The 14,375-nt window shown below is 43.5% G+C and overlaps 1 protein-coding gene across 1 annotated transcript; it reads left to right on the plus strand.

The window, feature by feature from the left end:
* Positions 1–1,076: 1,076 nt before the first annotated feature.
* pfkmb (phosphofructokinase, muscle b) lies at positions 1,077–14,325 on the plus strand. Its single transcript, XM_083771594.1, has 22 exons — positions 1,077–1,287; positions 3,395–3,468; positions 3,669–3,746; positions 4,346–4,535; positions 4,916–5,081; positions 5,181–5,225; positions 5,328–5,436; positions 5,864–5,959; positions 6,066–6,158; positions 6,361–6,486; positions 7,276–7,340; positions 7,436–7,499; positions 9,271–9,417; positions 9,573–9,643; positions 9,732–9,822; positions 9,978–10,130; positions 10,234–10,398; positions 10,522–10,583; positions 10,769–10,880; positions 11,077–11,176; positions 11,584–11,689; positions 13,820–14,325. Exons 1-22 carry the CDS (start codon positions 1,203–1,205, stop codon positions 13,956–13,958), a joined length of 2,337 nt encoding a protein of 778 aa, XP_083627720.1. The 5' UTR covers positions 1,077–1,202; the 3' UTR covers positions 13,959–14,325.
* The last annotated feature ends 50 nt before the right edge of the window (positions 14,326–14,375 follow it).

The raw sequence follows: 14,375 nt of genomic DNA on the forward strand, positions 1-14,375 counted from the left end.
TGACGACTCCATCATAGTCAGCTTGCTTGATGATGATGAAGTTGGTCATGGCCAAGTACTTGAGGATTTTCTCTCCTGGTGTGGGGATGCCTTTCTCCAACTGAATGTCTTGAAAACCAAGGAAATGTGTGTAGACTTCAGGAGATCCCCCCCAGTTCCCCAGAACAGTGTTGTCCATGGTGAGCAAGTCGACCTGGTGACCACTTATAAATACCTGGGTACTACATTTGACAGCAAGCTCAAATTTGATGTGAACTGTGAAATATTGTGCAAGAAAGGCCAACAACGCCTCTTTTGCTTGAGGCAGCTCGCCAAATTTCAGGTTGACAAATCCCTTATGAAACTGTTCTACAGTGCCTTTATTGAGTCAGTTATCTCCTTCTCCATCATTTGTTGGTATGGAAACCTAAATGTAAAGGACAAAAACCACCTTGGTAGGATTGTGAGAACGGCCTCAAAGATTGCCGGAGTTAATTTCAGTAGTCTAGACCAAGTATTTAAAAATCAGGTGCTTAAGAAAGCCAAGTCCATTTTTACGGACAACTCACATCCCCTCAGCTCTGAGTTCAAGCTGCTTCCCTCTGGCATTCGCCTAAAAGTTCCAGGGGCCAAAAGCAACAGGTATAAGTTCTCCTTCGTGCCTGTAGCTATCAAGGCTCTAAATGCCGATAGGAGGAGATAAATTGTATCTGTATTAATAGTTTTATTTTTATTTTTATACAACTTTCTGGAAAAGTTATGAATTATAATGTTACACTGATACCTTGAACTGCCATCCTGTTTTAAATGTTCTATGTGTACTATGTGCCTTTGCTGTGTTTTGTGTCTCATGTTACCTGCCTGTGTTATGCCTTGCTGTAAACCAAATCGCCCCACGGGGACAAACTAATAAATGAACCTGAACCTGAACCTGAGATAGGTTGTAGTTGTATGACTAATGACTGTTCTAACCAATGACTAGTCTAAACTAAGTACTGCACCCGCGCAAACTGCGCATGCGTGCGTGTGTGTTACCCAACGGCACCTGCCTCAGTTTATGCCAAGAGGATAGTTATCTTGTGTCCACTTGCCCCCTCTCTCACTCTCCGGAGCAGCCAGCGAGGAGTAGTGGACAAACTGGACAGCAGTGGCGATAGGGCTTATAATACGATCAAAGCCAATCTTCTCCCCTCTGTATTTCAGATAGGAACAGCTCCAGGAACATGGCAGAGTCAGCTAAAATGGACCCCACCAAGATCGGGGTGGGTCGGGCAATTGCTGTGCTGACCTCAGGAGGTGATGCCCAGGGTAAGTAGACGTTTCCAGGGTGATGTGTGAGTAGTGATGCCCAGAATAAGTAGAGGGTTTCCAGGGTGATGTGTGTGAGTGAGTGCACTCTCCCACCGTGGGGGACTCTGATAGCAGTTACATTGTTGCCCTCAACAGGTGGCAATTTAAGTCTATTTCTATTTAAACATGACTCTGAACTTGGAGAACAATAATTGCCATTCACTTAAACCACAGCAGTCAAAAATACAAATCTGTCAAAGATAGACAAAGAAGATTAGCTTTTGATGCGTGTAAATGTCAGGTAACCTGTTTGGGAACATCATGTTGGTGGCCAGCTCCATAATCTCTAAAACATGAAATGTTTCCTATAATGAGGAATAGTCATGGAAAGTTTGGATAAGAAGTTCCAACCATTATAATTGTTTCACTCAGTTTGGTATAACACTTTTTATAAACACAACTGTCATGACTATGGCATTGCAGAGCTACATAACATTGTAAATAAAGAGTAACCTGAAGTCTTGCATCAAGGCCCAGGGCAGGTTGAACCACAGAGGCAAGGAGACTTTCCCTGCTCTGACCTTAAAGTTGGTTGGTATATCCATGGTGACCTTTTAGAATGTCTACTGACCCCACATGACCTTCCAGTGGGACCGTCCAGTGCTCTCTATGTCCGTTGAGCTTCACAGAGCTATGGACAACTGGGAGTGGTTTGCAATTCAATTTTGTCCATTGCATTGTACCTTTACAGACATCTAGATATCATGTTCTTTGGCTTCCGTTGGCTTCCGTCGCCCTTTCCTCTCTATCTGTGTGTCTGAGGGGGCAGGGGGGCTAATTTTAGCTTCATGACCTTTCTGTCACCTTTCTGTCAGTGAGGTGGCATAGTGACATAGTGAGCTCCTCTAACCATCAAATCCCACTTCTCTTTAGGAACTTTCAACTTTGCATCACTATTTTTGGCATGCATTTTTTTTAAACGTTAAACATTTTCTAAAATAGCAGATCAACAAGCTCACAAAGCGTCACATTGTGAATCCACGATACATTGTGAGGTTGGAGATCAGCTAATTTTGCTATTCGTCATGTGATGAAGTAGCCTGGTTAACCACTCCCCCTTGAATAGATTTATTTTCATTCTGCACGAGAGAAATGCAATGTGATTTGATTTCAAGGGGGAGTGGTTTACCAGGCTAGCGATGAAGTGTAGGATACCGTATAAAGGGATTAAATGGTTAACATGGAGTTAGTGAAAACAGAGATATTCACTGTTTATCTGTACAAATGTCTTGTCCTTTAAGTTGATTTGTTATGCTTGCAGATAAATACCTTTCTGTCTTTTCTGCAACAAAAACCCATATTTATTTTCTTTCTCATACTGTTCAATCTGTATAATACACGCATATAGTTATTTGGTGTATGGTGTTGTGTTATTATTGTCTGGTTGTTTTGATATTATTTCTTAGCCTCATGGAACCAATATTGGAAAAGTACAAAGTTGGGTCAAATATTTATATATGTATCTTTTTCTGAAGTAAAGTGTATTAAAAACACTAGTTGGAGGGGCACGGTCGGTAGTGCTGTCGCCTCACAGCTAGAAGGTCCTGTGTTCGGTTCTCGCTGGGGACGCTGTGGGCGCTGGGGGCGTGTTTCCTCCTCCACGTCATCAGTGCCCATACCCGAGGCGGGGTTGGTGAAAGGGCCTTTCTGTGTGGAGTTTGCATGTTCTCCCCGTGTCCCCTAGTGTAGGTACCCTCACAATACATGCAGTAATCCTGGTCTCTAAAGTCTCTAAAGGTCTAAAGGTCTCTAAAGTCTAAACTGCCTCCCCCTGGACAGAGGAAGTGTAGCGCTCAGGATTACATTAGATAATTGACACTGGGTGAAGAAATGGGTTGCAAAATTGTGGGATAAAAATCTAGTTAAAAAAAAATACGTTAGTTGGTGTTTTGTTCTCTTTGTCCTAAGGATTATTTTGCAATGTCGTCTGCAATGTCTCATTTGCAAGTCTTTGTTATTTCTATTGTCACAGATGTGACACGCATTTGAAGATTCCAGAGCTTACAGTATGTTTATTAGTATGTGTCACCACAGTTCTTAAAAACACTCATCATTGTGTCTACAGGAATGAATGCAGCTGTGAGAGCCACAGTCAGAGTGGGAATGTACACTGGAGCCAAAGTGTATTTTGTCCATGAGGTAAACAAACAATGGCCATGGTCCTTCTCTACTGGTTTCCTGCACAGAATCGTGCAAACATTGCTCCGACATACTCAGTGTGGCACTATTTATACGACACTTGATCGTCTGAAATAGCTTTGCATGCCCAAGCCAGGACATACAGTATATATATTTAGACTGGGACTGATATTTACAGTAAGTGTTTTTGTGTGGTGCAGGGATACCAAGGCTTGGTGGATGGAGGAGACAATATCAAATTGGCTACCTGGGAGAGTGTGTCCATGATGCTGCAGCTGGTGAGAACATACAGTACACACACACACACGCACACACACATGCACGTATTAATGCACGCACACACACACACACACACACACACACACACACACACACACACACACACACACGCTTGCGCATGCACACACACACACACACACACACACACGTTTGCGCCCGGATAAACACACATGCACGCACACACACACACACACACACACACACACACACACACACACACACACATACTGTACACTTCTTTTCTGACCTTCTCAACGTTTTGAACGTTGTGGTCAAGAGGTCCTAGTCTAACCTTTTCTGAAGACGGGTGGGCCATGTAACTGGAGCAACTCTTTAGCCCCACCAGTGAAGTTCTGTAGGTCAAGTGGTCATTTAAATGCCAAGGTTCATTAAAGGATTTAAATGACCTTAGACACAGAGGCCGGAGTGTCATATAATCTTACCACCATCCCCACAACCACCCCTCCTCCATTCTCTGCAACCTTCATGCAGTTAGTTTCTTCCTTGCTCGTTTAGGCTTCTCTACTCCTAGTGTGCTGAATTTCGTACAAACATTTCTTACTAATCCTGAAAATCATTCCTCCATCCTTTTCATCAGGGTGGCACCGTGATTGGCAGCGCCCGCTGTCAGGACTTCCGGGCTAAGGAAGGACGCACCAAAGCCGCCTGTAACCTGGTAAAGCTGGGAATCACTAACTTGTGTGTGATTGGTGGCGATGGCAGTCTGACAGGTGCCAACCAGTTCCGTACAGAGTGGAGCGAGCTGCTGGCTGACCTGGTGACAGCTGGTGAGAGTTCCCCGGGTGTTCAGCATTACCCAACAGGCACTGCTCTAAACAAGAGTGACAAGTCGCTTTTCACATGACTGACTTCCCTATACTGTCACATAGTTATAAAACTGATGCTATAGAGATTCAAGATTCATCTTTACCTCACATGTTCAGGTGTACACGTAAAAACAAAACAAAACAAAAATACATAATGAGATTGCAACAGATTAAAACACAAATATCTTAAATCCAACACCCTACACTCATGCTCTTTCAGTCGAGTGAATTCCTACTCACCTTGTTGGAACTGGCCACTGCAGGAAATGAATTGCCTGTCCTGCATGGATATTTTATGTCATCGTGATGAAGGCTGCGTTTGCGTGTGCACCACTGCTCAGGGGAGATCACAGCAGACGAGGCCGAGCGATCATCTCACCTGAACATCGTTGGCATGGTGGGGTCCATCGACAATGACTTCTGTGGCACTGACATGACTATCGGCACAGATTCTGCCCTGCACCGCATCATAGAGGTGGTGGATGCCATCACTACCACCGCACAGAGGTACAAAGACACACTGACAGTTATCTGAGGGACGCCTGACTCCAGTGTGATGTCAAAAGGCCTGATATACTACCGTATACTGTATGTGTCTTTCTGCAGTCACCAGAGAACCTTCATCCTGGAGGTGATGGGCAGGCACTGTGGGTGAGCAAACCTGGTCTGTGCACGAAGTTTAGGCGAATACGCGTGCATGCACATCTATGACATCTATGACAGTATGGTTTAATGTTAACTGTCTGCCTACAGTTACTTGGCCCTGGTGACTGCCCTGGCCTGTGGCGCTGACTGGGTGTTCATCCCAGAAATGCCCCCAGAGGATGGATGGGAACAACATCTCTTCAGGAGACTAAAAGACGTACATCTTGCATGTACATGCATTATTATCTCAGTGGTTCTCAAAGTGGGTTCCGGGGACCCCCAAGGATCCTTGAGGGGGTTCCAGCGGATAGCATCAAAATCTGTTTAGCCACTTTAACCTTATAGCCTATTTCAAAATAGCTGTTCCACAAGCTCACACATCATGTCGCATTGCTATTTTAATGAAAAATGAACTTGAAAAAAAAACACAAAACTTCTACTTATTTAATGTATTACTGATTTACTGATTTCCCCCCGCGGGATAATAAACATATCTATCTATCTAATGACCAAATACACATTAATGTGGGTGTCCTTCCCATGAAAAGGTTTGAAAACCACTGATCTATCTCTTTCCATATCCTTCTGCTCTCTCCCAGAGAGCATGCTTGCCGATCTTTCAAGCTTTTGTCTATCCCACACAGCAAAGAAGCCGCGGCTCCCGTTTGAATGTCATCATTATCGCAGAGGGGGCCATGAACCGCGATGGCACACCTATCACCTGTGACTATGTCAAAGATGTTAGTAATGAGTAGTGACAATAATCAGAGGGAGGCATACATACACTAGTCGTGTGTCATACAGACAAATAATATCGTAATTTCTTATCACCTTCGTCTTGTTTAGATCGTATCTACAAACCTGGGCTTCGACACTCGGACTACCGTCTTGGGACATGTACAGAGAGGCGGAACCCCCTCTGCATTCGATAGAATTCTGGTAAACATTCACTTTCACCATATATATGTATATATATACCGGTACACACACACACACACACACACACACAAACACACGCACACATATACCCTTTTACTGTGTGTACCAATTGAGCTTTCTCTCTGTCTCTGTCTGTGTGTCATGTGTTGTTACAAACAAATACGACTTTATCGCTCACCTCTCTGGTGACACTGTGATTCAGGGTAGCAGGATGGGCGTAGAGGCTGTGATGGCTCTGCTAGAGGCCACTCCAGAAACTCCTGCATGTGTGGTGAGCTTGTCAGGAAACATGGCAATCAGGCTGCCTCTGATGGAGTGTGTCCAAGTGGTGAGTTAAAACACATCTCCACCACATTGCATATTAACTATATAGATCTGTCCTAGTAAGAACCATACTTCCGTGTTCACAACCACCTACATAGCTGAGGGACTTGATGGCATACTGTATATTACTATCGATACCATACCAATTTACAAATTACAATTTAGGCATTTAGCAGATGCTCTTAATCCAGAGCCATTTACAATAAGCAAGAACATAGAAATAGTCATCTATGATCATAAGTAAACTAAGAACCTATCCTTGAAATGGCGAGTTCATTCCATAGTTTGGGAGCCATAACCAACTCACCTTCTTCATATTAGCATTGCTATGAACGGAAATATCCATGATACATTTCAGCAAACTCCACCAACTTACGAAGACTATAGAAATGAATAATGACACTTTAGCAGTAGCAGCACAGACAACTGATGAAGCCCTCTCTGTATGAGTTTTTGTGACTGCTGTCACAACAGTTTGTCTGAAAAGTAACATGCATACATTTGACATGCAGCAGAGATTCTGCCTGTCTGTCTGTCTGTCTGTCTGTCTGTCTGTCTGTCTGTCTGTCTGTCTGTCTGTCTGTCTGTCTGTCTGTCTGTCTGTCTGTCTGTCTGTCTGTCTGTCTGTCTGTCTGTCTGTCTGTCTGTCTGTCTGTCTGTCTGTCTGTCTGTCTGTCTGTCTGTCTGTCTGTCTGTCTGTCTGTCTGTCTGTCTGTCTGTCTGTCTGTCTGTCTTGACTGACTGACTGACTGACTTTTTTCTGTTTGACGTCCCCTATCTCCTTTGATTTCAGACTAAAGACGTGACCACAGCCATGGGAGAAGGGAGATTTGACGATGCTGTGAAGCTCAGGGGAAAGTGAGGCACACAGTTCAGTTATTGCTTTCGATGTATAGTTATGTGCTGTAGCCAGTTTCATATGTCTGTACATTTCCATTAATGTTGAACTACAGGAGCTTTGAGAACAACTGGAAAACATACCAAATGCTGGCCCATTTGCACCCTCCAGAGATAAAGGTAGGGCATTGTGCCTCTTATACAATTGAAGAGGTCTTGAAAGCACATGACATTAGTTGCGACCGCAGGTTGCATTTACTATGAAAATGTGCATTTCCCGTCAGTCAGTCAGTCAGTCAGTTGGTTGGTTGGTCACCCATGACATCACCTCGTGACATCATGTGACATCATCAGGGATCCCTGATGTCATCAATATTAAGCCCATATCCCATATATGGAGATCCCTCATATCATCAATATTGGCCAGCAACCGTACAGTACAACTGACCTCAAACCCTTAGATCTCCATATATGGAGCTGACCTGTTTTGACATTCCACATGTTGATCCTTCCCCATCCATCCTTCCTCTTCGATGTCTCACCTTTTGACTGATACCTGTCCATTTAGGTCGCATTCACACCAGCATGCTTTACTGCGATTAAAATGAATCCTGCTGCGCTTTGTTGGAAAGTGGGCTTCGTTTGGCAGGTGTGAATGCTCATTCGAATCCTAATGCGCACCAAAGAACCGCATTTTACCCCGCATTCACTTCGCTTCAAAACTCAGCAGAGTGCGGATCACTGCATGTGTGAATGCATAGGGAGTGAATGTACCATTGTGCGATGAAATAGTTGGTATTTGGAAGGAAGGAGAAGGTATTACGCAGCGACGCGTAAAGATCTCCCGTGGACTCACGTGGTCTAATGAAGAGATAGAAGCCCTTATTGCAATACGGCCAGACGATCATAGGCTTATGCTGAAGCTATAGGTTACATTACACACACAAACAATGCAGTGTACAGGATATAGCAAGAGAATGGAGGTGATTGGGTTCCATTGCACATTTACACAATGTTGCAGGTTGCATAAAGTGTTTGCTCTCGTAGTACAGACTTGGACCGGGAATGCTGCGCTGATCTGGAGTCAGAAAAGTGGTATGTGTGTTTGTGTAGACAGTAGGCTACTCCTATTAACCTACCAGGTTTATTTAATGTATGTAGGCTTTAGTAGGCTAGCCGCTACTTTATAAAACAATTTGGTAAAGTTGTAGAGTAGACATCCGTTATTGCGCACGCACGCACGCACGCACGCACGCACGCACGCACACACACACGCACGCATGCACGGACGCACGAACGAACGAACGCACACGTAGTTTATAAATTGAACACAATGATAAAGGTCCCTGATAAAGGTCCCGTTTCCAATTGCTGCGGATGACAGCGCAGTGTGAAGGCAAACGCAGCAAATTAAATATGCAAATATGTCCGCCCATTCGCATCGAGTCTACCGAATTAGAGGTGTGAATGCAACCTTAAACTCTAGACGGGCCTGCGCCAAAGTTATTAGCAGCCACGCCCGGCAGCCGGCGAAAACTAGAGTTCTCAACAGGCCCGAAAATTAAGGCCCGGCCCTACCTGCGCCCTCATCAAACCCTTTACACTCAAGACACTGCCAACGCTGCCACCGTTAAATCTCCATATGGAGCTGACCTGTTCTGATATTCCATATGTTGGCCAGAACAGAATTCATTCCATATGTTGATCTGACCCCCCATGGCAAAGCACCAGCGCTTGCCCAGCAGTCTGCTGTCACCCAGGTGGATGCATGCTCGCCATCAGGCGTCTTACTGGTATATACTGTACTGTAACATAACATTGATTTATTTGGCTATAATAAAATGTTTAGATTTCAATTAGAGTTAATTAAAACATATTTCTCTGTGTGTGTGTGTAATGAATTTTCCTCTGGGTGATACATTTGTCTCTATACATCTTTTCCTCTTTCCAGAGTAACATCAACATTGCTATACTGAATGTTGGTGCTCCATGTGCTGGGATGAATGCTGCCGTTCGTTCAGCGGTCAGAATAGGACTTCTTCAGGGTCACCAGATGCTTGCTGTTCATGATAGCTTCGACGGCCTGGCTAATGGAATGGTACATCCTAGTTGTAAAAGCTCATGAAACAAATTGGGAGTATTTTATTATGATTAAGAGTTCCATTATTTTTATTACGTGAACATGCCTATGAAAAAAGAGTGCTGAAAACAAATGTTTACAGCTTTACGTTCTGTCTTTTTGTCCTTTCCCAGGTTGAGCCTATCGGCTGGAGTGGTGTGGGAGGGTGGGTTGGAAAGGGGGGTTCCTTGCTGGGCACTAAGAGGTAATCTATCTCCATATGGACTCATCTGATCACAAGGAACTTATGACACATTATATATGTGTGATTATTTTTGTTCTGTCTGATGAAGGTCCGTGCCAAATGATGAGCTTTTGGAGAAGATTAGTCTGACCATTACGAAGTTTAACATCCATGCTTTGGTCATTATTGGAGGCTTTGAGGTGAGGAGCTACTAATAATATGAAGTGCAAATGAACACAACATTGCAAGATCTACTAGCTCACAATTTGTCTCGATGTGATTCGTCAAAGATTTCAGTCAAATTGATAGTGAATGTTTTTCATGAAGGTTTTACACTTTGTTTTGTCTTCACCAGGCATATTTGGGTGGTCTGAAGTTGGTGGAGGGTAGACATAAGTATGAGGAGCTGTGTATTCCCGTGGTAGTCATTCCTGCGACTGTCTCCAACAATGTACCTGGGTCAGACTTCAGCATTGGCGCTGACACTGCGCTCAACACCATAACAACGGTCAGACAGATGCACGTGTCGCACACACAAATTACATTTCATCATAGTGAAACACCTCAGTGTTCATTTTGTGTACATCTCTTTTGGTTCATTTCTATGTCAGACATGTGATAGGATCAAGCAGTCTGCTGCAGGAACAAAGAGAAGAGTGTTCCTTGTTGAGACTATGGGAGGATACTGTGGCTACTTGGCTACCATGGCTGGCCTGGCATCTGGAGCTGATGCTGCATACATCTTTGAGGAACCTTTCAACATCCATGACCTGGAGGTCTGAGCTTTTATGTTGATGACATAGAATGACTGCTGGGTGGGTGGTTGGTTGGTTGGATGGATGAGTGGATGTATGTTTTCTCAACTTCATATTGTGAGCTGATGGTTGCTTCGTTTGCAGGTGAATGTGGAGCATCTGGTGGAGAAGATGAAGACCAATGTCAAGAGAGGTCTCATTTTGAGGTTTGTGGACATGCCATACAATCCACACTATATTTTTTATTTTTTTTTACTGTTCCTTTGTTTATGTAGATTCTACACAACTAAAAAGATACACCTGTGCGCCTTGTGGTTCATTTGGGGATTTGAGACAGATGATAAGATATCACATACAGATGGGTTCATTCAACTCATATGATTCTTTACAGGAATGAGAGATGCAACGCTAACTACACCACAGACTTCATCTTCAACCTGTACTCAGAAGAGGGCAAGGGTGTTTTTGACTGCAGGAAGAATGTTCTTGGACACATGCAGCAGGTATGCCAAAGAATCGAGATCCCCAGTTTTGTGTTAAAATCTTTCAATCTAGTCTCCCTATCGTGACTTGTTATTGTTGCTATTTGTCATATTACAAAGTCCTTTAAGTTGTTAAATCAGTGTTTGTCAATTCTATACAATATACATAACATAGGACCCAAGTGAATACATTGTCTTCCTTCCTGTTTTACTATAGGGTGGAACACCCACGCCCTTCGACAGGAATTTTGGCACCAAGATGGGTGCTAAGTCTGTCCTATGGCTGACTGACAAACTGAAGGAGTGCTACAGACATGGTGAAATTATATTTTATGTGTTTATGTTTATTTATGGACATAACAATCACATTGCTCATTGCACAATTGTACAACTTGTAGATGCATCGTTTACAGTGTGTTAGCACAAGTGCTAGTTTTCACCACTTGTCCATAGGAGACTTTTCTAAAAATACAAAGTTAAAAGAACACCCAATCTAAAAATAAGAAGTACATTCAAGTTACTAGTGTACACATTACATAACCTCCAGTACAAAAGTAAACATAATCATTCTCGTGACCAGTCAGGAGCTATACATGTGAGCACAGTGAAATATAATAAATATAATGTCCCACTTGCGGAATACAGGATGTGTTATAGAAGTGTGGACTGCTGTATCATTGTGTGGCCCCAATGTTGATATGTTACATTCTCTTTATGTGTCCAGGTCGTATCTTTGCCAATTCCCCAGATTCTGCCTGTGTGTTGGGTATGAAGAAGAGGTCTTTGGTCTTCTCTCCTCTGGAAGAACTCAAAGAGCACACTGATTTTGAGTAAGAGTTATTCTCTCTCTCTCTCTCTCTCTCTCTCTCTCTCTCTCTCTCTGTCTCTCTCTCTCTCTCTCTCTCTCTCTCTCTCTCTCTGTCTCTCTAGAGAGATATGTACCATGTAAATGGTTCATTTATATATAGGCTAAAATTTAATTCATTTATTAAGTTCATTTATATATAAATGGTTCATTTATATCGCTCTTTTATCCAAAGCGCTTTACATAGATTGTGCATTACATTCACACATTCTCACACACATTCATGCACCTATGGCGGAAGGAACCATGCAAGGCATGCTTGTTCTTGTTTAGTTTTTTGTTTTCTGATTGATTGATTGATTGAAGTATTTATTTACAGTACAGAATTTCAGTACATTTCAAGCACAACTCAATAGAAAAACTGTGAGTGGACAACACCATAAACTTAAAGCATTACACAAGAGGGTCCACCATTTTCAATTAATCATAACATTTAGAGACGTACAAATATACACTTCTATATAGCCAAAACAGGAAATCATCATACAGGAGGTAAAACGGGGGGAAAACGTATACAGTTAGGGGGAAAAGGGGTGAGTGGGGGATTCAGATTTTACGGGGGCCAGTTTAGAATTTCAGCCGTCCGTAGGTGCCCTTTGAGAGCGGTTTTGAAGGAGTCAAGGGAATCACATGTCTTAATGACAGTTGGTAGGGCGTTCCACATTGTGGCATAGGCGCGAAATTAATTTAGTCCCTTGTTTGTGCAGAATCTTGGTTGCACATGGTTTGTTGAACTCCCTCTGGTGTTGTGGGTGTGGACTTCATTACATTAAGGAAGTATTTAGACAGGTACATGGGTATCTTGGTGGTGTATGTATCGAATCTTGCGGACCAGACCCATTGCAAGATGCAGTGTACTCTGTCGTCAACCCTAAGCCATTCCAGCCTGTCAAAGTGGGCAGGGATGAGGTGGGTTCGGGGGGAGAGGCCCAGTAGTAGCCTGATCAGTTTGTTTTGGGAAGTCTGGAGCTTTGTTTTAAGGGCCTTTGAGGTGCTGTGGTACCAAGAGGTGCATGCATAGTCGAAGAAATCTTGTACGAGGGCTCCTGTTAGGGTCTTCAAGGTGTTTTTGTTGAACAGTGAGGAGATCCTGTATAAGAATCTTGTTCTTTGGAAGATTTTTGTTATCAGCGAGCCAGGTGCAGATTCTACCGAGTTCAGAGCTGAGGGCCTTTTCAACCTGCTTTGTTCCTGTCCGAGACCAGCAGTGCTGAGTCATCTGCGAACAGGAACAAGTGGCAGTCACAAGCTAATGTCATGACGTTTACATATATTAGGAACAGTAAAGTCCCTAGTATGCTTCCTTGTGGAACGCCACAGCTCACTGGGAGGCGGGGGGACGGGGGGACAGACAGTGTTCCGTTCACCTCCACCATCTGTTCTTGTGGCTCAGGGGTAGAGTGGCTGGATCGTAACCGCAAGGTTGCCAGTTCGAACCCGGGCTCCCCCAGAGTTAGCGTTGAAGTGTTCTTGAGCAAGACACTGAACCCCTAATTGCTCCTGATTGCAGGTTGGTGCCTTACATAGTTTCCGCCGCCATCGGCGTATGAATGTGTGTGTGAATGGGTGAATGTAATGCATAATGTAAAGCACCTTGGATAAAGGTGCTATATAAAATGCACCATTTATATAAAATGCACCATTTAACTGTATATGATTACAGTACAGTTTCTGGTGGCGTTTCAGAGTATGGGTCAGACTCCCATTGGCTTAGGTGGTGTTTAAGGGTATGGGGTCAGATTCCCATTGGATGGGACTCCCAGTGATGACTAGGTCGCTACTTTGATGACTGGGTCGCTTACATTTCATGAGCTTTCATTAGTCAGGTTTCACCTGACAAAAAGGCTAGGCAAAGTAAGCTTCGGCCTCAGCCTAGACCATTTCGGTGCCACCTCTGATTATTGTAAATACAAGTATTTAACATGTAACTGTAAAGCACAGAATAAACTATTCATTCGCACGCACACACGCACGCATGCACGCACGCACGCACACACACACACACACACACACACACACACACACACACACACACACACACACACACACACAAACACTGTATATATATATACCCCTAACGCAATCTCCTCTCTAGACATCGTATTCCTAAGACACAATGGTGGCTGAAGCTGAGACCCATCCTGAAGATCCTGGCCAAGTACAAAATCAACCTGGACACTGAGGCTGCCACTATGGAACATATCATCAAGAAGAGAGGCCTTGTTGAACAGTAGTCTTCTGATGCTAGAATCAAAACACTGTCAATTGTTCAATAGTCACCTAATGATCAAATATTTAGTCTTTACATGTATAGCATTTGAGTTGGGTTGCGGAAGTGGTTTGTGAGCTTCGGATGGATATTCTATAGTATTGCAGAGCTATCATACATGCACAGTGCACACCACATCCTTTTTCAGCAAGCTGCTCTAAACCGCACTGTCCGCAGACATGTTCTGTTTCCTGTCTTGCGCTCTCCTGCTCTGTTTACTGTTCTAGAACTTCCCTTTCCACCAACAGCAGACAACTCAGTTGTGTTGTGAAAAAACATTTATCGCAACTGTTTTCCATTTTCATGGCAAAATAAAAACGTACTTCACTTGTGCTGTGAGTGTTGTCTGTTTTTTTTCTCTGTCTAATGTAACTGAGCCCAC

This window comes from Protomyctophum parallelum (assembly GCF_964188405.1).
Source record: "Protomyctophum parallelum genome assembly, chromosome: 8".
Taxonomy (NCBI): domain Eukaryota; kingdom Metazoa; phylum Chordata; class Actinopteri; order Myctophiformes; family Myctophidae; genus Protomyctophum; species Protomyctophum parallelum.

What these genes read in the sequence shown, in the direction of transcription:
- pfkmb (XM_083771594.1), top strand. Translation starts at nt 1,203, where the DNA reads ATGGCAGAGTCAGCTAAAATGGACCCCACCAAGATCGGGGTGGGTCGG. An exon ending in TCAACATCCATGACCTGGAG is followed by an intron (nt 10,399 to 10,521) that starts GTCTGAGCTTTT and finishes CTTCGTTTGCAG; the next exon opens with GTGAATGTGGAGCATCTGGT. An exon ending in TTCTTGGACACATGCAGCAG is followed by an intron (nt 10,881 to 11,076) that starts GTATGCCAAAGA and finishes GTTTTACTATAG; the next exon opens with GGTGGAACACCCACGCCCTT.